At 37.9% G+C, this 25,094-nt stretch overlaps 1 protein-coding gene across 1 annotated transcript in view; it reads right to left on the bottom strand.

The window, feature by feature from the left end:
- Window positions 1–25,094, bottom strand: part of ARHGAP42 (Rho GTPase activating protein 42) — a 1,340,395-nt gene that overhangs the window by 540,998 nt on the left and 774,303 nt on the right. The window contains exon 10 of the mRNA XM_044071941.1: window positions 12,533–12,642. Coding sequence (XP_043927876.1) covers window positions 12,533–12,642 — 110 coding nt within the window. The remainder of the gene's footprint in view (window positions 1–12,532; window positions 12,643–25,094) is intronic.

Genomic DNA, 25,094 nt, shown 5'->3' with positions numbered 1-25,094 from the left:
CATAAGAAATGACAGATCCCAAAAGAAAGGTTGTGGAGTAGCCCTACTTTTCTCCTCCCCCTTAACAGTGACACCCTATACTAAACCCACACCCCAATTTGCCACTGTTGAGCTAACCTTAGTCCTTCTAAAAGTTAACAACAATAAAAGTTTGTGCATTGCTACCCTGTACACACCGCCAGGTAACAATATCCCTCTTCTGGAAGATATTCTCTCCTGGTTCACCACCAACATAAATAATGAAACAATAATCCTAGGTGATGTCAGTATTAACTGGTCTCCCATTCACTCATCAACCCACACTCAAAGCATTAACCTATGTCAATTCACACAGCTAATCAAAACTCCTGCTAGACCAAATAAGGATAATACCACAGGTAGCATCCTTGACTGGATACTAGTCTCCCACCCAAACCGAATTTCTGATAGTGGCACTCTCCCTGACTACGTTAGTGACCATCTCCTTGATTTTGCATACCATTCCCCTTCTTCCCTCCTCCTACAGCACAAATATATTATAACCCGCTCCTTAAAATAATTTCAACCCTCAAACCTTCTCCAATGCCTTAAAACAGACAAACTGCAACCCTCTAAAGTCCCTTCCTCTGGATGCCGCAGTCTCACACTTTAATACAGTTTTCTCTGATCTACTTAACTGCTTTTCCCCCTGCAGAACTAAAAGACTCAAATCCAAAAACAGTCTCCTGGCTAACTAAAGAAACAAAAATCTTTATGCATCTCTGAGAAAAAACTTGGAAATACTATCTAAAATTCAAAACTCCCAACTCTCTTGCCAAATACAAGCAACTACAAAATCAACTAAAAAAAAAACAAATAGCTATCAACCATAAACCTTACTGTCTTAAACTTCAAAACAACCATAAAACCAACCCCAAAAAATTCTGGAGTAGCATCTCATCAATTCTCTGTCCAGGCAAGAAAGAGAACCTCTGCCCTGTCCAGACTCTCCTGACCTTGACCTAGCTACCCAATTCAACTCCTTTTTCACTGATTCTATAGCCAAACTTACCTCATCTTTCCCAAATAATATCTCCTCCAACCCATCCAAAACTACAGCTTTAACCTGCAATAAATCTCAGTCCTCTCCTTTCACTCTCAAATCTATTCCTACCCATAATATAAAAAAACTCCTACTAAAACTTAAACCTTGTTCTAATGCCCCTAATAATATTCCATCCGACTTTCTCAAATTAGCTGCTGATGGCATAGCTCTACCCATCTCCATCCTAATTAATCGCTCCATCCATGTACCACTCCTCTGGAAAAAAGCCTTCATTATCCCTCTCCACAAAGAAGGTAGCAACTTTACAATCTCCAGCTTTCACCCAATAGCTATCCTGTCCTCTGTCTCTATGATTCTTGAAAAATGTATCCTCCTGTAACTTTTTACCTGCTTGACAACCAACTATTAACTCTAACGCAACATGGGTTTAGACCAGGACATAGTACCACCACTGCCCTACTCTCCTTCCTCGATATCATCAACTCTGCCTGGGATTCTGGCAACATAGATTCTACCCTCCTCCTTGACTTATCTAAGGCCTTCAATACTGTCTCCCATAAGTTCCTCCTTTCCAAACTCTCTCATCTCAACCTTTCTCTTCTTCCATCAACTGGTTCACCAGCTACCTATCACCTAGGGAACAAGCTGTAAAGTGGAAAAACTGTACTTTTTTTTTCCACACACTCCAAGAGGTGTTCCTCAAGGCTCTATATTGAGTCCCTTACTATTCAATATTTTTATTAATGACTTCTACCAAAACATCCCTAATGCTAAACTCGTCCAATATGCAGATGACTCTACCATCATCTGCTCTGCCAAAACTCTCCCCAAACTAATGAACCTAACTGAAGAGGCCTTCTCCTGCACCAAATCCTGGATGCTAGACAACCACCTAGCCCTTAATGGATCCAAATCCAAAATAAAGATTGCCACCCCTTCTAGACACTGTTGTGGATAAAACATCATTCTCTATACTCAGTAAAAACAAGACCTCTGCTGAAATCGTTCCCCATGCAATACTTCTGGGCATCCTTATTGATGATCAGCTAAAATTCGACATCCACCTACAAACTAATATTAAAAAAACATCAAAAGCTTGGAATGCTTTATTATCACAGTCACTACCTTTTTCTTTCATCCAAACAACTCCTGTCCACCACCTACCTCATCCCCTCTCTTCTTTATGGAGCCCCACTACTGACTAATCTCCACTCAACCCTAAAATCAAACTTGTTTTCATGCTATAATAAAATTTCCAAGTTTGGCACAGGATCCAAATCCTCCAATCATCACTGCAACTCCCTCTATGATCTAAAATGGTTAGAGCTCCCAGACTACCTAACTTTCATTCAACTAACAACAGCACATAAGCTGATCTTTAAACCCTCTAACTGTCCTTCTCTCTCCTCTACCTTAAAAATCCACCAGCCAAACAGAACACTAAGATCCACTAATCAAAATCTCCTTGAACTATACAAACCTTTACTTTCCTCAGGCAAACTCCTACTATCTTTCTCCCTGGCTAAATTATGGCACTCACTTCCCCCTCACATTAGAACTACCCAGAATCCCCATTACTTTAAAGCCTTACTCCACTCTCATCTCTCCTCTCTCTGGGAATGCTCCTGCTCTCACCCTTCATGAAGCCTTACACATCTCTTTATCTTTTCCTATTCAAACTCAGGCATTGGATGTATATTTCTATTGTCTCCATATATGATGTTCTACTTGCACATAAATTGCACTACTTGAACATTAGTTATTACTGTAAATATCTTAAAATGCTGTACTTGTGTTATTTACTTCTGAATATTGTAAATATTGTTTTTCTGTTTGGAACTTTTCTCCCCAGGCCTCCACTGAAAACAAGCTCATTTAGGCCCAATGAACTTTCCCAGTTAACAAACTGCAATAAGTAAATAAATAAATTCTGTTCTTGGCTGGAGAGTGCATGTCTTCCAGTTTGGATATATAAGTGCATCTCTCACAAGTCTGAGTGTTGGGAGGTAATAGGAGAGGGTAGTCAGTGAACATGAGGCAGTTGCTACACTATCTAACTACTATGGTAGATAGGCTACCTGGTGCTTACCACACCCACTGATAAGCTGAGAGGCGTCCCTCTAATACAGAAAAGTCTGGGGAACTCAGAAACTACAATATAGCCCAGAATACAGCAAATCTGTATCTGGACTACTCTAGTGACAGAAAAGTTGGTAAAACAAGCTAGAACCTTTTGTTTAATATAACAGTAGCAAACGAGCAAACTGATTTAAACAAATTGACCAATTAACCAATAAAAAAAGCTCAAAACTGAGCCCTGTTCCAGCAGTCTTCAATCAGACAAGTTATAGCTGCACACTCCTACCACTAGGGTGCAGGGGAACCTTCTACAAAAAAAGATGGCCTGGATTAGTGCTCACATTATACAAAGCTAGATTCAGCAGGTCTGAATCTAGTCTATGCTACAGCAGACAAGGCGCACCAGTTTCAGAAAGAAACAGTTCAAATAAGCAGGCACAATAAGCCTTTAACCAGAAATCCCAGCTCAGAAGTGCAGAATCTACTCTCTCCTCCCACAAGAGTGCAGACCACAAACCGTCTTAATGGAAAATAACTGCTTAAACCAGAACTAAGACACTTTTAGAATAACAGACACTAAGCTTTCAACCAGCAACTCCCAATTTAGAAGGATCTAAGCTACCTGTCCTGCCACAAGAGTGCAGACCACAAACCTTTTTAATGTAAAACAACTGGCCTGAAGCCCAAGTGCCTAAACCAAAAGGCTTAGAATAACAGTTACAATTTAATAAGGCTACTAACAAGCAGTAATAAATGCAGCAGAAGAAATGCAATTGAGTACTTTTAAGAATAGACAGCAAAAGCAAAATAAAGTGATAAAGTAGGAAGAAACACTAATACAGTAAAAGTAGATGAATAAACTGCAATTTTTTTAATATAACAGTAGCAAGTGAGCAAACTGATTTAAACAAATTAACCAATTAGCCAATAAAAAAGCTAAAAACTGAGCCCCATTCCAGCAGTCTTCAACCAGACAAGTTCTAACTGCACACTCCTGCCACTAGGGTGCAGGGGAACCTTCTCCAAAAAAGATGGCCTGGATTAGTTTATACAAACAAAGCTAGATTCAGCAGGTATGAATCTAGTCTATGCTACAGCAAACAAGGCACACCAATTTCAGAAAGAAACAGTTCAAATAAGCAGGTACAATAAGCCTTTAACCAGAAATTTCTAACTCAGAATTGCAAAATCTACCCTCTCCTCCCGCAAGAGTGCAGACCACAAACCTTCTTAATGTAAAATAACTGACCTGAAGCCCAAGTGCTTAAATCAGAAAATACAGTTGTGTACCTACCATAAATGTAGATGTTCGAGTGTATTCACTGTTGCAGTCATTACTCTTGGGTTATCCTGCTGGCAGGCTACCCGCAGTCAGCCTGAATTCCAAAGTCTTGGTCCAGCGTCGGTTGCTATCGCCTCTTCCCTGACGTCAATGCGCCAGGTGTATAAAAGATGCAGCCGACACCATTTTCTTCCGTTTTTCTTGCCCCAGATGTCAGGTGCCTTCAAAAGGGTAGGCTAAATAGATTATGCAAATAAACATGCATGCACTAAAGTAAACATTTCCTTCATCTACAAGCAAATACACCACATAGGTTGTATAGAATAGAGAAGTACAGATAAGACCCAGCAAATGAAAGGGGGATAGTGGGAGGGTAACCTGGACTGCAACAGTGAATACACTTGAACATCTACATTTATGGTAGGTACACAACTGTACTATGTTCATCGTGTTTCAATGTTGCAGTCATTACTCTTGGGTTGAATTCCAAAGCTGAGGATGGGTGGCAAAGCCTGCTCTGGATTTAAAGTAGAGAGGTAAGTGGTAGTGCTTTGTAAAAGTGTGCACTGAACTCCAAGTTGCAGCCTCTAAGATGTCTTTGGTTGGTACTCCACTGAGGAAGGCTGCTGAAGTGGCTGCTGCTCTGGTAGAATGTGGCCTAATGCCCTTAGGCACTAATTTGCCATGCTGTGAGTAGCAGAAAAGAATGCAGTGGCCTATTCATTTTGAAATAGTCTGTTTTGAGATAGCCTTTCCTTGTGATCCTGCAGCATATGCCACTAAAAGTTGTTCAGTCTTTCTGAAAGCTTTAGTTCTGTCCAAGTAGAAGTGTAGCTGTCTGTGTATGTCCAAAGAATGCAGAAGTCTCTCACATTTGTTCTGTGCATTTGGATAAAAGGTAGGCAAGTGAATGGTTTGGTTAAGGGCCACACTGGACACCACCTTAGGCATAAATGTAGAGTTTGTCCTCAGAGAAACCCTGTCTGGATGGAAAATGATAAAAGGTTCCATAGCCATGAGGGCCTGTAACTCCGAGACTCGTATTGCAGCGGTCATTGCTAGGAGCAGAGCTGTTTTCCAGGATAAGAATTTTATATCAGCTGTTGAGGCTGGCTCAAAAGGAGGCAGTGTGAGTTTTTCCAAGACATAATTGAGGTCTCATGCAGGAATTGGTGCTCTCCTTGGAGGTCTTATGTTTTTGGCCCCTCTGAGGTACTGCCATATTAAAGGATGAGAAAAAATAGGTGGTTCTGTATTATAATGGGCTGAAATGGCAGAGGCATGAATCTTAATTGATGAAAAGGATAGGCCTTTGTCCAGCATCTCAATTAAGTATTGTAAAATCTGAGGAATATTTGGTACAAATGTGTCAATTCCTTGTTCCTGGTTCCAAGCACAGAATCTCTTCCATTTTTCTGCATAAGATTTTCTGGTACTGGGCCTCCTGGCCTCCACGATAACATCCATTACAGCTTTGGAAAGAGGAGTGTTCTGAATGGCTACATTATCTGCCATGCTGCCAGATTTAAGGTCCAGAGTTGGCTGTGCAGGATCTGACTGTTTTGTTGGGTCAGTAAGTGAGAAGTTTGAGGCAATGTCCAGGCTGGACCTTGAGACAAGTTCTTTAGGATTGGGTACTATTGCTGGAGTTGCCAGTCTGGGGCAATCAGTATCATTTTTGGCTTCTCTTGTCTGACCTTTAGGAGTACCTTGGGGAGAAGAGGCAGTGGAGGAAAGGTATATACTGTTAGGTTTTTCCAGCTGAAGGATAGGCCATCCACTTTCCATGCTTGCTTGTGATAAATCCTTGTGCAGAATCTCCGTAGTTGGCAGTTGTAGGGGGAGGCAAATAGATCTATGTCTGGGCATCCCCATTTCCTTGTTATCATGCTGAAGACTTGTGGATCCAGTTTCCACTTGTGGGGATCCATGAGGTTTCTCCTTAGTTCGTCTGCCAGAGTATTCCTGGCAGGAATTGTGCTTGCAGGTGAACTTGATAAGTCAATGCTGTGTCCCACAAAGTCATGGCCTGTCTGCAGAGGGGGTAGGAATGTGTGCCTCCCTGCTTGTTTATGTTCCACATGACTGTAGTATTGTCCGTCTTTATCAGTAGTTGTCCTGGATGAAGTAGATCCTTGAAAGCTGTCAGGGCATTCTGAACAGCTAGCATCTCTTTTTGATTGATATGAAGATGCATCTGGCTTGCGGGCCCTGTGCCCTGCATACATTTTCCTGCCATGTGGGCCCCCCAGGCATAATCTGATGGATCCGTTGTTAGTGTCTGCCTAGCTGTGGGTAAAGTGAATGGCTGTCCCTTGTTGTAGTGACAGGCCTGTGCCCACCATTGGAACTCCTGTTGCAGGCAGGGAATGAGGGTAAGTAATGTTTCCAGGCTGTGGCAATGTTGAGTCCAAACACTTTTTAGATACCATTGTAGTTTCCTCATATGCAGTCTGGCATATGGAATTAACAGAATGCAGGATTCCATGAAGCCCAAAGCCTGCAGAATTTTTCTTGCAGATAACTGGGTCTTTGTTGCCAACATTTTGAAGTAAGAAGACAGTTGCCTTTGTTTGTCTAGCGTGAGATAAGCCATCTGGGCAGTTGTATTTAAGCTTGCACCCAGGAATATTATCTCTTGAGAGGGTACTAGTTTTGATTTCTTTTTGTTTACTGTGTACCCTAGGCAAATTAGTAATCTTTTTGCAAACGCCAGATGCTTTAGTAGAATGTCTTTGTTCTCTGCTTGAATAAGGCAGTCATCCAAGTAAGGATATATTTGAATTCCTCTTTGTCTACAAAATGCAATTACTGGTGTCAGGCATTTTGTGAAGACCCTGGGCACAGTAGATAAGCCAAAGGGCAGTGCAGAGAATTGGTAGTGCATTGAGCCTGCGATGAATCTGAGGTATCTTCTGCAAGATTGTCTGATTGGGACATGCAGGTATGCCTCTTTTAGGTCCAAAGTTACGAGCCAAGCCTTCTTGCCCAGCATGGGCAGTAGCTGCTGTAGAGTCAACATTTTGAATTTTGGAATGTCCAGAAATGTATTTAGAGTAGACAGGTCCAGTATAGGTCTCCAGGCTTTGTCCTTTCTAGGCACCAAGAAAAGTCTTGAGTAAAATCCTTGTCCCTGCTCTTGTTGTGGTACCTGTTGAATGGCCCTCATATCCATGATGGATGAAACTTGCTTTTGTGCCTCTGCCCATTGATTGTGTGGCAGGTCTGGCATACCTTTTGCCCTTGGCAGGGTGTGAAAGTGGAACCTGTAGCCTTGAGACACTATGTTCAAGACCCATTTGTCCTGGGTAATCATGTGCCCATTTGGTGAAAAAGTGCTACTTTTCCCCCTAAGGGGGCTGCCAAAAGATAAGTGCTTGGTTTTGGCAGTGGAAAGTCACTGGAACTGTTTCCTGTATGGTTGTGCTTTGTCTTCTCCACTTTTGGAGGTAGAAGCAACCCATTGTTTAGGCCTGTATGAGCCTTGGGGCAGGGATCTGCCTCTGGGGTGTCTGTATCTGCCTCTTTGTGGCCTGTCTGACACTGGAAAGGACCAATACTTTGTAGGCCAGTTCCTGCTAAATCTGGGTAGATGTACCTATAGGAAATCCTTAACTGTCTGCATGGATTTCGCTTTATTCTCCACTTTCTTCAGCACCTCTTCTGCCTTAACACCAAACAAAGTATCATGCTGTAATGGAGCATCCAATAAATTTGCTTTAACATGATCAGGCAGATTCTGTTCCGTTAACCAAGCATGCCTTCTAATGACAGAACCCGTAACAGCGGCCCTGCAAGAGGCCTCCAGTGAATCAAAACCACATTGCAAAGTATGCTTTCCCACTTGTTCAGCTGCATGCAATAAATCCTGCATTTCCTTGTTATCAGAACATTCAGAATTTGCCAACATTTTCTGTTTAAACAGTGACATTAAGTATTGCTGATATTTAAGCATATTAAACTGACAATTTAAAGCCCTTACAGCCAAGGTAGCAGAAGTGTAAACTTTTTTCCCCCATCTGTCCAGTGCCCTAGAATCCCTATCAGAGGGGACAGGGTTTTTTGCAGTGGAAGCCTTGACCCCTTTGGGACCCTGAGAAATAGTTTCTGGGTCAGCAGCAGGGTTTTTATATAGAAATTTATGAGAGTCTGGAACCCTGTAGTATCTGTCTGGCTCAGCAGGTGCAGGGGGTAAAGAGTCAGGAGACAGGCTGGACTCTGAAAATACATCATCTACAATGTCTAGAACAAGTGGAATAGCAATAGATCTGTGCTGAGGTAGTAAAAGAAAGTCTCTGAGCCTTTTCTTAGATTCTGAGTAATCTTGGCTCTCCCAGTGAAAATGCTCCCTCATGGTATGCAGAGTTTCCCCAAAAGAATAATCCTCAGGAGGAGAGGCTGAAGAATAGATTTGTCAGCATCAGAATCCTCATAGGGAGGAAAAGAGTATCCCTGTTCAGAAGAGGAATCAGAGGAAATTGAAACCTGATCAGAAGAGTCATATTCTGTCTCTTGCCGAGGCCTCTTATCAGGAGGGGGGATGGGAACCCCTGATCACAGTAAGCATCTGTTTCTTAGGCATGGAAGTCTGTCCAGGAGAATGCTGTACTTGTTTCTTTGTCTTTAGAGCTGTTTTAGTCTTTGTCTTTGAAGCTGAGGTTGGCTTGACATATAATTGTGTAGGTCTGAAAACACCCTCAGAAGCCGATGCCTGCTCAGTGGTTCCAGACCCATCTGAGGGAATAGTTTCCGAGAGTCCAATACCTTGAGTATCCAGTAGCCTAGTCGGCTACACGTGGGAGTCGGAAGCGGCCTGTGGCTCTGAGGTAGCAGGTGTCAGGGGTTGCAAAAGCGCCTCATTGAGAACCGACGAACCAGCGACTGGCCTAGCGGGGGCCTTGTCATCAGTTTTGGACCTCGGATGCCTGTCCTTTTCCTTTTCCTTGCGCTTTTTATAAACTCCGGTCGTCAGCTGTTCTGATGGCAATATATAATTAAACCTTCGGCCAAAGTAATGAAAGGCAAAATCGTACCGACTCTTAATAGTGCGTTGGTTAAATCTAGCACAAAACCGACAGCTAGCAACGTCATGATCAGGGCCTAGGCAAGGAATACAGTAAGAATGAAAATCCTTACGAGGTATTTACTTCCCACAAGAAATACAATTGTTAACTTTTTCTGACATCGGTCTGGAGCAAGAAAAAAGTTTCCCCAACAGGGTACTTAGCTTTATTGAAGACTTCGGATCTGAAATTAGATTTTGAAAATCTCAGGAGTCGGCCGACCGGCACTTGCAAACTGCTTTTGCTTCGGGCACCGCGCGGCAAGAAAGACTGAAGAAAATGGCGTTGGCTGCATCTTTTATACCCCTGGTGCACTGACATAAGGGAAGAGGTGACAGCAACCGACGCTGGACCAACACTTTGGAATTCAGGCCGACTGCGGGTAGCCTGCCAGCAGGATAACCCAAGAGTAATGACTGCAACAGTGAAACACGATGAACATCTAAGACACTTTTAGAATAACAGATACTAAGCCTTCAATCAGCAATTCCCAACTAAGAAGGATGTCCTGTCCTGCCACAAGAGTGCAGACCACAAACCTTCTTATGTAAAACAACTGGGCTGAAGCCCAACTGCTTAAATCAAAATGCTTAGAATAACAGTTACAATTTAATGAGGCTACTAACAAGCAGTAATAAATGCAGCAGAATAAATGCAATTGAGTACTTTTAAGAACAGGCAGCAAAAGCAGAATAAGGTAATAAAGTAGGAAGAAACACAACTACAATAAAAGCAGATGAATAAAATGCATTTTTAATATATATAAAACAGCAGCAAATGAGCAAACTGATTTAAAAAATTACCCAATTAACCAGTAAAAAAGCTCAAAACTGAGCCCTGTTCCAGCACCCTTATGAAATCCCAAGAATCTCTTAGTAAATAAGTATGTTTTGAAATGAAAGGCTTAGAATTTCTATTGATAAATACACCCCACAGATAGTTTTTTAAACCTGACTGGATGTAATAGACTTATTACTTAAGTAAAAGATTTTTGCAGCAACACTGCCTTGGCTCCGTTTTTTTATCAATTTTGCTTTTTGTTCGTGTGTTTGTATTATTACTTGAGTTAGTCAGGAACAAATCCATTACAGCTGTGAAGCACAATAATGGCGAGGGGGAGCTGGTAATACTGGATAACCAATAACTGTGATGGGGGGCTGGTAATAAAGGATAACCAAGAGTATTCAAATTGTATGTATAACATTCTGTTTGTCACTGACAAATACATGCAAGTTTCCACAACTGGGATTAGCACTGCATACAAAAGAAGTAATCTTTTTCTCCTAGAGCTTCTTTTACAAAAAAACATACAAACTTTAACATGTTGGCAAACCGGCAGTCCCGGCAGTATTTGGCATATCAAAAACACATACATCAATTTCAGACTCTCTTCTTAAGGCCTATGTAGCAGCCACAGGTTTTTATAATTTTTTTGTCTGTATGACTTTTCTGCTGCAATTTAATGGTGGATTGCAAGTACCTTGTCAGTTCTGGTGAAGTCTTGACTACTTTAAGGTTGAAAGTGCTTAACTGTGACTTCATTAAATGGTTTTAGTTTATTTCTGAGTGTTTGGAATTACTTTAGCACAGTATTCACTTTATAAAACAGTACTGAGCCTTGTCTTGTTTTCTCTGCCGCAAAAATGGAGGTCCTGACTGCATTTGACATTATTATATTTCCCTGTCATCATACAGCAGATAGTATAAAATGCTCATAAACTGATAATTCTTTATTGTAACAAAAACCTTCTATAAATTGCATACTGTTTTTTCCACACTAAATACAGTAAACTGAAAATGATTAACCTACTCCATGGCATACAGAGGCAAAGCATGGAACACAATCTCTATTACTTGGGATCGGCTAACAACCCAGATACTAGAGGAGCGTCAATGGAAAGTGGAAAGGCGTGAATGATACCAGGTCATTCACTCTGGGGGAAAATGAGGTGGTCCATTGCACTGCAGTGCATATGTCCATAGGAGAATGTGTGAACAATGTACGTTCACTTGGCATTCAGTATTTATGCAACAGACTTTACCACGACTACGGCAACGTGCATTCTGTTGATGGCACTGAAGTTCTTCACTTCAGCAAGAGTGCATGTCAGCTGTCTTGGTGTGGAATGTGATGACAACCAGGATAGTAGTCTGGATAATGGATGAGATGTGATTATTTCGTACACCTCTGGCTGAGAATGAGCGTGACTAACTGGAGCAGTGACATGTGACTAGCAAGAATGGGGGAAAAGGGAAAATGGCTGACAAAAAAAATCGCTCCTGTCTCAGATAACAGTTCTGAACACTTCTTTTCTTTATTCACATTCCTCTACATTTAAAACGCTTTAGCAGGGCCACAATATTCCAAATTAAATAGTATTGCACATGGTGCAGGAACTGATGTGAACCATAATTTACAATTTTTTCTGTGGAATTTGTATCTGGAAAAAAAAATTTCTAGCATTCCCTGAAACCATCTCTCCTTTCATAAAGCATAAAAGAAGCTGGTGTTAGAATCTCACACAACTGCTTAATAAGAAAATTTATCTCTCATTCAAGAATCACACAAAGAATTTTGGCCACAGTTGCTTGCCTTACTTTAAAACATAAGCATCATTACAAGCTGTGCTCATGTCCATCTGGTTTATTAACTCATTAGGTACCTACAACTTTTAAACATTTCACCAAAAGTTAAAGTGACGCTTGTACTTTTTGAGGGGAACACAAATATTATATTCAAATATGGCTGAAATATTAGTATCAGTGCTGATAATGAAAGGAGAGAAACGCAAACCTTACTAAACTGAATAAAATATCAAACAATACATGCAATTCCCCAGAAGAGACATTGTACCAAATATAATGAAGTAAAAAATAGATTTTGTGATCTTCTGCTAATTTAGTTTCAAAATCCTTGCTTGTAAAATTGTTTACTTCTAATAGAAATAAAAATACAAAGTCATTTATGGAAAAATGTTCCTGATTTTTTTTTATTCTATTTGTTAATGAAATTGAGCACTTACCTAGGATTACATTTCAATATTAAACAGATAACTGCTGAACTTAACCAAGGAGGACACTAACCTTTCAACCACTTCAATGTCAAAACAGAAGCGTTTATCTATCGAGTCTGTTTTTCTTCGAATACATGTCTTTAACTTAAACATTTCTGCTGGGCTTGGAACAAGGCCATTCTAAAACATTAAAAGCAAAATTTAAGTGTCTACTAACTGAAAACAAATGGAAATGCATTTATATGTATATGCAGTTGTCCATGTACAATAGACACAAAGACTGACAGACAGATATAGATGCATATAGTACAGGCAGATTAAAGATAGGTAATTTCACTTTAGTACATGGATGTGAAATATATGCACAGTGCATACTCAAACTTTATTATACATAAACATTAGTAAGACTTACTGTGTTATTATGCTGGACTAAGAATATCAAGAAGGCAATTAATATCAAACATCAAACATCTTATAAACAGTGATATAATGCAGCTCAGAAATAAATCAGGAAATAGTATGTGGCATCTTAAAACAAAATGTCTTATTAAATGTAAACATTCTGTGAATCAGCTGCTAATAGAAAATACCCAAAAGCCACAAAAACACAAACAAAAATATGGATTCAGATACATTCACAACTCAGCAAGAAAAAAAAAAGAACTAAGAAAGGAACATGCTATACAATTCTTTTTCTACACAAAAATACTAACGACATATATCATCTCAACCTCAGAAATTTTATGGCTACACCTGTCCCTGCAAAGTTCCAGTTTGGATACTTGTGTCCTAACAAAAAAAAAAAAATATATATATATATATATATATATATATATATATAAAATGGCGTGATATTTTAGGATAAAATAACCTTTGTAATTTTCTTCTTAGTATTGCAAAAAATGAAGCAGCTGGCTATGATATACAAAAATAATGCAAAGTACAATTCTACATCAGTAAGTGATTATTTGGGCAATATAGCAATGCCTACAGTAAGTGTACATGATCTGTATTCAAGAACATCCTACCACATTTTTGTGCTTTCTAGTCACTCCATAAGATTATACATTTCTACCATATACCATTTCTAAAGTAATATAGTAACGGGTCAGTTGATGCATGCATCAAGGCTTACAAACTAGACTAATGATTTTATAAATAATCTTTTGAGTACATGCAGCTAGATTTTATGAATAAAGGATATACTTTAGAAGAATTTGATAAATATTTAGCACTGATAAATGAATTAAGAGCATGGAGAACAGCACCTTACTTTGGGGATTCACAGTAATTCAACATCAAAAACCAATGGAAAGTTTTGTTCACTTCTCTGTCATGTACTAAAGACATAGATGGCATATGCAATATTTACAAAAGGGATTGGCATATTCTAATGACAAATGATGAATTCAAAAGCCTGATTATTACTGCTTCTTCTTTTATGTTTAAGAATGTATGTCCTTAATTGAAAATGAATCAAATGTAATCAGGAATAAAGGTTCATTCCCCTGCTATAATTGCAATTTCTGCATTCATATATTGAAAAGTGAACTATTTAAATATCTGGTAGCAGGATTTGTTTATAGCTGTAAGCTTTTGCAACATGTTATACTACTAATTCGATATATATATATATATATATATATATATATATATATATATATATATATATATATATTGCAATTTGTCAGAAACAATTGAAAAAAAAGGAATTGATGACCATTACTATGACATTAAGAATGGAAATTTACAAAATGCATTAGAAAAACATGTTTGAAAATGTTGGACATTGTTTTCAGTTTATGGTCATAGAGAATGTTGTTTTATTTTATGGACACAGAGACTGTATTAATAACAGAAGAGAATACATTGTTAATATCACTGAAATATGGAATGAAATTGATTATAAAGCTAAATACTACTAGAAAGCTGGTTTGAATGGAATTTTTAAGTATTTCATCGGCTCTTAAAGTAAGACAAACTATTTAGAGGTAGGTCTATCTGTGTTTAGTATAATATACTGATTGTTTTTACATTTATTCCATAAGAAGAAGCATGAATGTATGAAAGCATATGCAAGCTTTTATTTTTATTCTAATAAAGTTTAAAGCTCTATGCATGGGCCACTATCAGAGAATTTGTTTGCTGGATACTTTGTTTTTTTTTTCTCCGAACAGTTTACTCCCAGAGGTACATAATTTGGTTTGTTAACAACTAAAAACAACTGACTTCAAAACTTGTTGTTACAGAGTCTGAAAGGAGTGCAAATCATCCTGACCACCACCCCCCCCCCCCAGTGTTAAGGCTATATTTCCAACATCCCCAGTACTTACAATTTAATATTTATTTTTCTGAGATATAGAAATCTGACTTACAACACATTTCCCCTAATTACTTTTATATTTTTGAAATTGCAGGCGTCAAAATATGGAGTCTCCGACTTAAAACAGGAACTCATGGAAATGACTGATAGTGAAAAACGAATGGAATGGAAGAGAACTTGACAACACATCGATATAACATGAGAGATAAGAATAGAGGTATATTCTTAAATGACACAAACGATGAGGCCTAGTATACTAGAACTGCTGCCCCCCACACATACACATACATACTGCCACCACCAATAAGGAACGATGTTACAAACTCCTTGCTATATAATTCATCACAGTAGCTAAATTGCTTATAAACTATGACCCGTTCAGGAGAAAGTAATCCATGTGACTCCTCCAGCCTTTGTGCTACTCGTCAAACACACATCATCTATGCTGCAGTAAAGGCTTTAAACCTCTGATTTCTTGTCAATAGTTGAATAAATCATACTGTAGGTAATGAGAAGACTGACATATATCAAGACTTGAGCTTACCACAGAGAACCTGAGACGGTAAAAAGAAGGGTGACTTCATAAACACGATGTGAGTCAGCTTGCAGCAACTGCACTTCATAATGGAACCAAACAGGAATTGCAACATATTCACATTATTCTTTCAAACCATGAAAAATAGAATTTCAAAAATATACTGTGTGTCCCACTCCACAGGAGTGACTACCTCTGCCTAAAACCGAGGATGTCAGGTTTCGGTGAACAGCTCCGCATCTAGAAATAACTTGCAAAAGAGGTGTGGTAGCAAAAGCCAAATGGAGAATAAAATCATACACACACAGGTAATAGATGATACATAATCAAATAATGAAAAGTATGAACTAAATTAATTTCTGACACTTATTTATTTATTTTTTAGTTTGATAACCAGGGTAGAACACTGATCCCTCTGGACCCATTACAGTCTCAGTCTAGGGAAAAAAACAATAGTTACACAATAATTACAGAGTAAATGACAAAATTCAATATATACATATATTATACACAAAATGAATATCACAGTTGGCTTGAAGGAATAAAGACAATAGAGAAATGACAGAGTGAGTGAAAAAACACAATATACATGTATATGTACATTACATATAGAATAGAAATCAGAGTGGGCATGTTGAAAGCATTACAATGAAAAATAGAGTCAGAGCAAGGTGCATGCATGGACGTAGGTTACATGACAGGAGAAGCACCAGTTGCATTTTCCTATGCGTTTTTTTGTGAAATGAAAATGGGGTAAGAGGAACTATCTTTAAGAAAAGAAGGGAGATATTCCGACAGTTTGGGACCAAGGACTGAGAAAGCATGGCCTGTGCAGCAAAGCCTAGATGGGGGGTTTTGAGGAGAGGACGAGTGGTTACGATGTCTAAGGTTGTATATTAGTGCACCTCTGAATAGTCTGGAAGCAACCAGAGGGAAGGTGTCATTACTGATATATTTAAATAGCTGTTTAGGCAAGTACAAAGTCAGGAAATTATTTCACAGGTAACCAGTTAGCTTTTTCAACAGTTTGGCAGTGGTGTTCATTTCTTGAGGACAAAAGGATAAATCTGCAAATGGCATATGAAATAGATTCAACAATGGATACATTTTTTTAGAAGCTGCATCAATTGGTTGCTTGCTGATGATATGAAAGATAACTATGAAACCAGGTTAGGGATACTGTAGAGAGGTCATAGGATGAGAGTTTGTCAAGAAGCAGATGGTGTGAAATAGTGTCAAAGGCTTTGGACATATTGGGAAAGATGGAAGAGACAGATTGACCTTTGTTTAGGAGATGATTAATGTTGGTGAAAGATATCAGAGCTGTGCTAGTACTAGGTTAAGGTTGAAAGCCATGCTGAGAGCTAGACAGCAGATTATGACTAAGGAGGTGGTGTAGGAGCTGGTTGTGGATGCATTTTCCTAAGATTTTTGCGAGAGGGAGAGGACGGCTATGGGATGGTAATTTGTTAGTTCTTTGGAGGGTTCTCCTCTGTGGAGGGGAATGATGTGGGATATTTTCCAGAGAAGAGAGATATAATGTTCTGTAATGGAATGACTGCTCAAGATGTATATGGGGTAGGCAACACAAGGTGCAGCAATCTTTAGAAATTCATTAGGGAGTTAGTTAGCAGCAAGACAGCAGGATTTTAGTTTGGTTAGTAGTTTTTTATGTAGCTAGCTTGAATGGTTTTTAAAAGTGAGGGGGTTGGGGTTGTGTGAGGTAGGAGTGGGAAGGGTACATGGCTGGATGGCCTGGGTGCCCAGTAGGGTGGTTATGGACTTAATAAAGTGGGAGTTGACTTGAGTAGCTATAGGATCAGTGTCGTTGGTAGAGATAGGGGCAGGGATTGGGGTATGACCGGGGCTAAGGAGGTAGTTAATGCTCTGCCAGAATTTTTGGGGGTTATTTAGGTGTTTTTGTTGACTGGTTTGGAAGTAGGATTGTTTGTCCATTTTGATTTGTTTCTTAGCTAAATTCTGAAGCTGTTTATATGCTAAGAGGTTGGATGTATCTTTTTTAGACTGGTAGGTTGACCATGCTCTATCTCTAGTTGTTCATAGGATCATAAGTTCTTAAATTAGTACCAGGCTAATTCTCCTTATGGGCCATTCCAAGCCCAGCCAATTAACCCATGTGAGAATCAAATCCTGCATTTTGTGCCTATAAGGGGAACATCTTAACCATTATGCCAAACTCCCATCTTAATAGACATAATTATATTCTTTATATACATTTTTATTTATTCTTTTCTATTTCTATTTCTGTTTGCATACTATGTCTTGTACTATCACTATATTCCTAGGCTTTATATTTTAGCTATAATCCTAGTGTAGAGTGTCAAATAATAAAACATTTATATTTATCCTTATACATTTGATACTCTTTAATCTAGTACTACTGTTAGAATTAGTCTTATTTTTTCCTTAAATTTTATGTCTAGCAGTATCTGAACAAGCATCAGAAAAAATTTCCCTTTTAAGAATCAAACTTTACATAATAAATTGTTCTAAGATATTAAGTTTTGTTATCATGAAAGGACAACAACATGATTCTATTATTAAATGCTCAACTTCTCTGTCCTTTTTCTCCCTGTTTACTGTCTCTGCTATGAATAAACAACAATACAGCATGTACAATATTTTAAACTGACTGTTTCTCTCCACTAGAACTACTGTACTGTGGTGGTTTCACTTTCAAAAAACTTTTTCCCACCCTGGAAAAGCTTATTGCAGTCTCTAATTCATTGATGTCATCGGTCCCAATGAATACATGTAGTTTTCTGGCCAATTCCCTCCCCAAACTGACATCACCACAACTGTCCTAAACACCTACCTATGCTGTGATATCACTCCTACCCATACAGAAAGTAAAGGATAGAACAAGGAAACAGTACATGAGTCAAGTCTCCTGCTGTGAGCTGTTAGTCACAACAGGTAACAGCTCAAATTACCCATAACACTTTGACAGCTAGGGAAGTTAGGTGTGAAGGGGGGGGGGAGATGAATCAAAGAAGTACAATTCAGGCTTTACACAAAACTGCAATTTAGCCATTGTAAAAAGAAGCAGTAGTAAAAAGCATTTTGAAAGTCTGTTCTGTAGCATTTGCACCATTTTTGTTTTAAGTAGTCATTGAATGGCATGAAATGTTACTTAAAACTAACTGACTGAAAGACAGCAGTGTATGCATGTAAAATCAATGCAGTGACAGGAGCTTTAGGAGGAAATAGACCTGTGTGGTGTAATTTTTTACAGACAAGCACTGCATTGTGGGATACCTGGAGGCAGACTAAACAATCAGAATTACTTCAAGATGTCAGACCCCCATACGGTTGGACTCAGAAATTATGTAAAACATTTTTAAAAATCTGTAAACAGTCCCAGAGTGGTAATAAAATATAGGAAACAGCAAACTATGATGAAATGAACATGTTTTTTGAGTTTGTGAGTACGGTTCTCCTTTAAAAAGAGACAGTAACAGAGAAACACAAGCCTAATTTTTTATCAGAAGTGTCATTCTATAGGCTAGTACATAAACTATCATTTTTGCATAATGCAAACTTTCAGAACTATTTAATAGCTGACAGTGATTTAGAATGCAATTCACTGCCTTTTGCTTATTAATCTAACATGTAGTCTTTGACATTTTAGCATATGATTCAGAACATTATGATTATTTACGCTTAGATATGAAGAAGTAGCCTGGACAGTTCTTAGAATTTTAGAAATTCCACAGCATAACAAAAGTGCTCATGATTCTAATTAAGCTGCATCACGCTGGTCCTCATGACAAGGGCTTGCAAATGAATAGTTTATCAGCTACAATTCACACAAAAACATTCAAGAGGAAATCTAAGCCACCTCTACTTTGCACATCAATCCCTCTAACCCTTCCACACCAGTAAAAAAAAAGAACAAAAACATTTCAAAGTATGTTAACCACTAAAAAGCTATTGTATTTAGAGAAATAACATTTAATGATTCAGTAAGCAGTATTTGCATTTGGTCATTTTTTAAAGGAGAAATAGCATATAAACTTGCCTTAAAAGAATGGGTGATCCAGGTTTAACTTGTAAAGTGTGAATGCTACTCTAATTATTTGATAACATTCCAATAATAACTTTTTTATATGTAAGAAACTATATCTTTTATACTTTGTTTATAGCACAGTATACCTTTCCTGGGTACTACTGAATGTCAAGTATACTGTCAGTAGCAAGCATTCAAAACTACTTAATAACTGACAGTGGTTTAGAATGCAGTTCATTGTCTTTTGCTTATTATCTGATTGTATTCTTTGACATCTTAGCATGTTGTTGTTGTGTCTTTCGGCTTTTCCCGGTTAGGGGTCGCCACAGCGGAACTCCAGCCCGCTAATGATTGGCAGTAGATTTTTACGTGCCGAGTTGCCGGCCCTGACGCACAACCTTCAACGAAGGTACACCCATTCACGCATGTATCCACACAGAAGATGCTCTAGCTGAGAATCGAACAGGACAACATCTTACTGTGAGGCGACAACGCTACCGCAGCACCACCACCGCAGTACTCTTTGACATCTTAGTATACGAGTCAAAATAGTATGATTATTTACTTTTAGACAAAAAGAAGTAACCTGTACAGTTCTTAGAATTTTAGATCTCCCACAGCATCACAAAAGTGCTCATGGCTCTAAGTTGTTTCAAGGTAGTTTTCATGAATTCAGGATTGAAAACGAACAATCCATCAGTTGCAATTCACACAAAAACGCTCACAAGTGAATCCAAGCCACCTCTACACCATACAGCAATCCACCAAACCCCTCAAAACCATGAAAAAAAAACCATCAAAAAACATCTCAAAGTATCCCAACTACCAAAAAGGCATTGCACTCAAAGAAATAACATTTAATGTTTCAGCATAGCACTATTTGTATGAGATGTTTAATAAAACTGTCATTTTTTAAAGGAGAACTAGCATATAAACTTGCATTAATAGAATGACAGTTAGTGTGATCCAGGTTTAACTTGTAAAAGGACAAGTGTTGCTCTAATTATTTGATATCATTCCGACAGTATCTTTTATATATATATATATATATAAATCTATATTTTCTATACTTTGTTTATAATATAGCATGTCGTTCCTTGATGCTATTGCACGTCAAGTATGCCATCAGTAGCACACTACTGGACCATTTTAAGAACCCAGAATGTAACTTAACATGCCTCTTTAGTGTTATTTGTTGCATCTCGTATTATATTTAATAGTACATTACTTAACTATGTCAAGCTATCAAAAGAGTTACACTTAACATACATTTCATCATAATAATGATTAACTTTTAAAAGGATGAATGGCTTAACCTTTTAAACTCCAAATGAAGATAAGTGCCTTTAATGTCATATACAGCTAAAGGAATCAAACTCTAACATCTTAGAAAGCGAACCAGTACACATTTGAAGTAGGGAAGGAAAGAAATAAATGATTTACTGTGTAAAATGTAATCTGTTTATATGTATTTAAGAACTTATTTAAATGAATAAGAATTCATAACCATGAAATACATTGATTATCATTTGTCCTTCAGTTTTTTGCTGTTTTTGTGTTTTATCATCCAACCCTCTCTTGTTGCATTTATCTTCAAAGAAGCTGACAGGTTCTAGTCCATTTCTTCTGTTTTTTTTTTCCTTAGGATTTTATTTTTCTGTATAAAGGCCATTGCATCTTCTAAAGTGTTAAAAATATTCTTTCGTTCTAGAAGGAGAATCCTTATTTTTGCTGGAAACAAGATTTGTGCTTTAATATTATTGTTCTTTAAGCTTTTAACAAGTGGCACACATGCTTTTCCCTTAGACACTGTCAAATCATATAGTATTTCCTTTCATTTAACTGGATAATTAGTCCATATAGCTTTTAAGACTAAATCCTTATCTTGACTTCAGAAAAATCTTATGATCACTGACCTTGATGAAGTTTTTTATTTTTTTAAACACAAATTAGAAAGTGATGTATGTGCCCTTTTGATGTCAAAGGAAAAAGCTTCCGCGAGGTTCAAAGCTTTAGGCAGCCAGGTATTAAGGAATTGAATCCTGATGTTATTCCTTCTAGATCTGTTTTCTAAGTTTTCTAGTTTATCCCCGAATATGCTGTTTTGTTTCAGAAGAAATTCACTGTTATTCTCGTTTTCAAGTAATTTTCCATCAAAAATCAGACATTGCCTCTTCTGAACTCAGTTTGTGATGATTGTTGTTTAAGAGATTCACTCAGTACTTCAAATTGTTTTTTTACATTCCTCTTTAAAATTGTCCATTTTGCTTTCTAATTTATCTGTCTTTACAGATGACTTGTTGATGTTACTTAGTATAACCTGTATGTCTTATTTTCATTGTACTGTCCTGTACACTGTGCTTAGATTGATTAATTCTGAGACAATTAGTTCTTTCTAGTTTTACTGACAGGAGAAAGCAATTAAAAGAGTTTCAAACTTGTTATTTTTGTAGTAAATCTTTCAGTAGATGTTCAGCTATAAATCCATCATGTTTAGAAATGTTCTACTAGTTTTTTTTTTTTTTGGTAAAAATCCTATGAGACGTTAAAATGAAACAGTGCTGTTAACTGCTCACCACCTTGGTCACACACCCCTTTAAAAGCCATACTTAGATTATTCAATTCAATACTATGGTTTTATTTAGCAACAATGATCCTTTGTTTCACATGACTTTCATTTGGTACCCTTTTGTTCTATTGCCATGATTTAGTTTTTTTCCCCTAAATGACTATAAACACTGTTTGCATCAATTCCAATATTTAGTTTGTACATCATTGTAAGGTAAAGTTATTCATCTATAATTTTCAGGATGGCTTACAGGTTCACTCCTAAGAAGGAGTATCATTTTTCCTGTTGATATCTAGGTTGGTGTCGGTTTGGAATGTGCATGTCATAATTGTTACTAAGAACTAAATCTTTATGTAAAGATGTTAATACCTTTAGCAAAATGTTAGATGCTGCATCTTGGCCTAGGGTTTTCCATTTAGGAGCTTTTCTTAATTTTCTTTCAGTTTCTGTTCCTGTTACTTCATCCCATTTCATATCTTGTACATTAGAACTCCTTACTGTTTCTTTTATTTTTCTATCCATTCAACATCTTTGTTATATTCCATAGGATCTTAATAAATATTTATCCAAAATGTGCCTATTTCTTCTTTTTTGGTGGTATTTCTGTGCCTTTTGCTTTGTTTCCCAGTTCTCTATAAAACATTTTAGGGTCATCATTGAATTGCTTATTTTGTACTTTTCCGTTATATAAATCTACATTTCTTTTGAGTCTTTATGCCTTTGCTGATATCCTTAGTTTATTATTTGCAACAGTGTATGATAAAGTGTATTATATTTTGATACTATGCATTGCTTTTACCAAGCCTGTTTCTCTAAGAATTTTTGTTGATCTGTTCCCTCTTCTATATTCTTCTAACTATCACACTTCTTGTCTTAACTTATTTATAGTCTGCTCTATTTGATGTTGGTATTTTATTTCATCCCTTACTTTTACTTATTGTTCTTTATTTGTTGAGACAATTTATCTGACTTTGTCTGTTATTTGTTTATATGTACAGCAATATAGACTATTTACTACTGTGGTGGTGGTGCTGCGGTAGCGTTGTCGCCTCACAGTTAGACATTGCCCGTTCGATTCTCATTTAGAGCGTCTTCTGTGTGGTGACATGCATGAACGGGCGTTCCTTCGTTGAAGGTTGTGCGTTAGGCCTGGCAAGCCAGCACGTAAAACTCTACTGCCAATCATTAGCAGACCGGAGTTCTGCTGTGGCGACCCCTAACCGGGAAAAGCCGAAAGACACAAACAAACAAACAAACTTCTGTTATATGACATACATTTCTCTTAGTATTCTTGATTACTGTGTTCATCTGTTTTATCAGACTTCTAACATTTTGGGTTTTATTTACATTCTGAAATCTATTTCTTTCATCAGTTTTAATATGTCCATCCATCTCTATGACTTCAAGCATCTTTTCCCTTGGATGATTTTCTACTAAACTGAGAGCACATTCTTTGCTCTCTGTTTCTTCTGGGCATTTTAAAGAAAATTCCAGAACATCTTCATTTGACATATCATCTTCAGATGCATCCTGCATCATCTGCTTCTCCTTCATATCCCATCACTTCACAACACTGCCTGTATCAGGGTCGCCACTGTTTCCTGCACTTCCCTTGCTGTGCAACTTCAACTGGACTGTTGAATTTACTAGAGCATCATCATGTGGCAAAGTCAACAGATGCCTCCAGAACTACCAGTTTCTCCTTGGCTTGGGGACTCGTGGTTCCATCATGTGTGACATTACCTACATTGGATTTTCTACACTAAATCCTTTACTTTGCAAGTAATGCATAACTTCAGTTTCTACATCTTTAACTTCTACTCTACTAATCCTCTGCTCTACATTCTCCCTTTGTTTTCTTATTTCTGTATTGTGAAATTTTAAACATCTGGGTGTTTTTGCCTGTATTCCTCATAAAATATCGTTGGAGCTGCTTTTTTGTATTGATTAGTTTAGCTTTTTCCTTCACATAAATTTTGCACCATATCAGATCTCTTTTTCTTTCTCATGTCTATGTTCCTTTTTTATACTTTTCAAAAATCTTTCAGTTTTGTTCTTTATGTTTTTGCACTTCCCTTGTTGTTTCTTTTTCAGTGTGGCCCAAACTTTCTTTGTCTATGTAATGTTTTTCAAGGATCTGTTTCATTAATTAACGCAATTTGCATATGAAGCTTTTGACAGTTTTTATTATGAAAGTATTTTTCTTTCCTCTAATTTCTCTCTTAATCTTTCTGAATATCTTTTATCTGCAAATTCTGGGCTTCTTGCAGAACAGTAACAATACAAAATTTGTTCCTTATCCTCAGTAATCCACTCTGTCATCTTTATGGCTCTTTTTTAACCTGTCAGTTTTTGTGTCTTTTGTAGAACATCCTCCCCCAAGCCTGGCCTAACCCCATTTTAAGAATGTTTCTGAGACTTGAGGATTCTACACTCCCATTTCTTTTTCCACTCATGGCATCAGTGCATACACTAGGACTAGGCACTTTATTTATCATGTGACCTGTGTACCTAGCAATTTTTTTTAACCTATGTTTCTTCATGATATATGCTATATAAACTGTAGTCTATGTATCAGTGTCATCGTTGTGAGATTTTGTGAAAACAGAGAAGAGGGAATACTCCAACATACAGCATTATGGAATCGGTACATATTTCCTCATAACTGCACTTAAATTCTCACAGTTCAGTGGACTACAGTTACTGTACTCGGACATACAATGGGAACCTACAATAATGAAAACCTAGTAGTAAAAAACAGTGTAAGGCACTTTAACCCATTAGGCCAGTGGTTCCCAAACTTTTTTGATTCTTGGCTCCCTTGCTGAATCCAGGTTTTCCCAAGGCACCCCCCCCCCCCACATCGCTCTCACTCTTCTCTGATCTCTCACACAGTCATAGTCACTCCCTCATTCACACCTGCATTCACTCACACATCACTCTTACTCTCCCAAAGACACACACACACACACACACACACACACACACACACACACACACACACACACACACACACACACACACACACACACACACACACACAAGCACACACACAGTCACTTCCTCATTCATACCTGCATTCATTCATACATCGCTCTCACTCTCCCAATCTCACACCCACATGCCACACACGCACTTACACATTCAATCACACACACAGTCATTTCCTCATTCA

Source organism: Protopterus annectens, chromosome 5.part0, assembly GCF_019279795.1.
Source record: "Protopterus annectens isolate FY-2018-M chromosome 5.part0, PAN1.0, whole genome shotgun sequence".
Taxonomy (NCBI): Eukaryota; Metazoa; Chordata; order Ceratodontiformes; family Protopteridae; genus Protopterus; species Protopterus annectens.
This window is presented reverse-complemented; position numbering and strand designations above follow the sequence as displayed.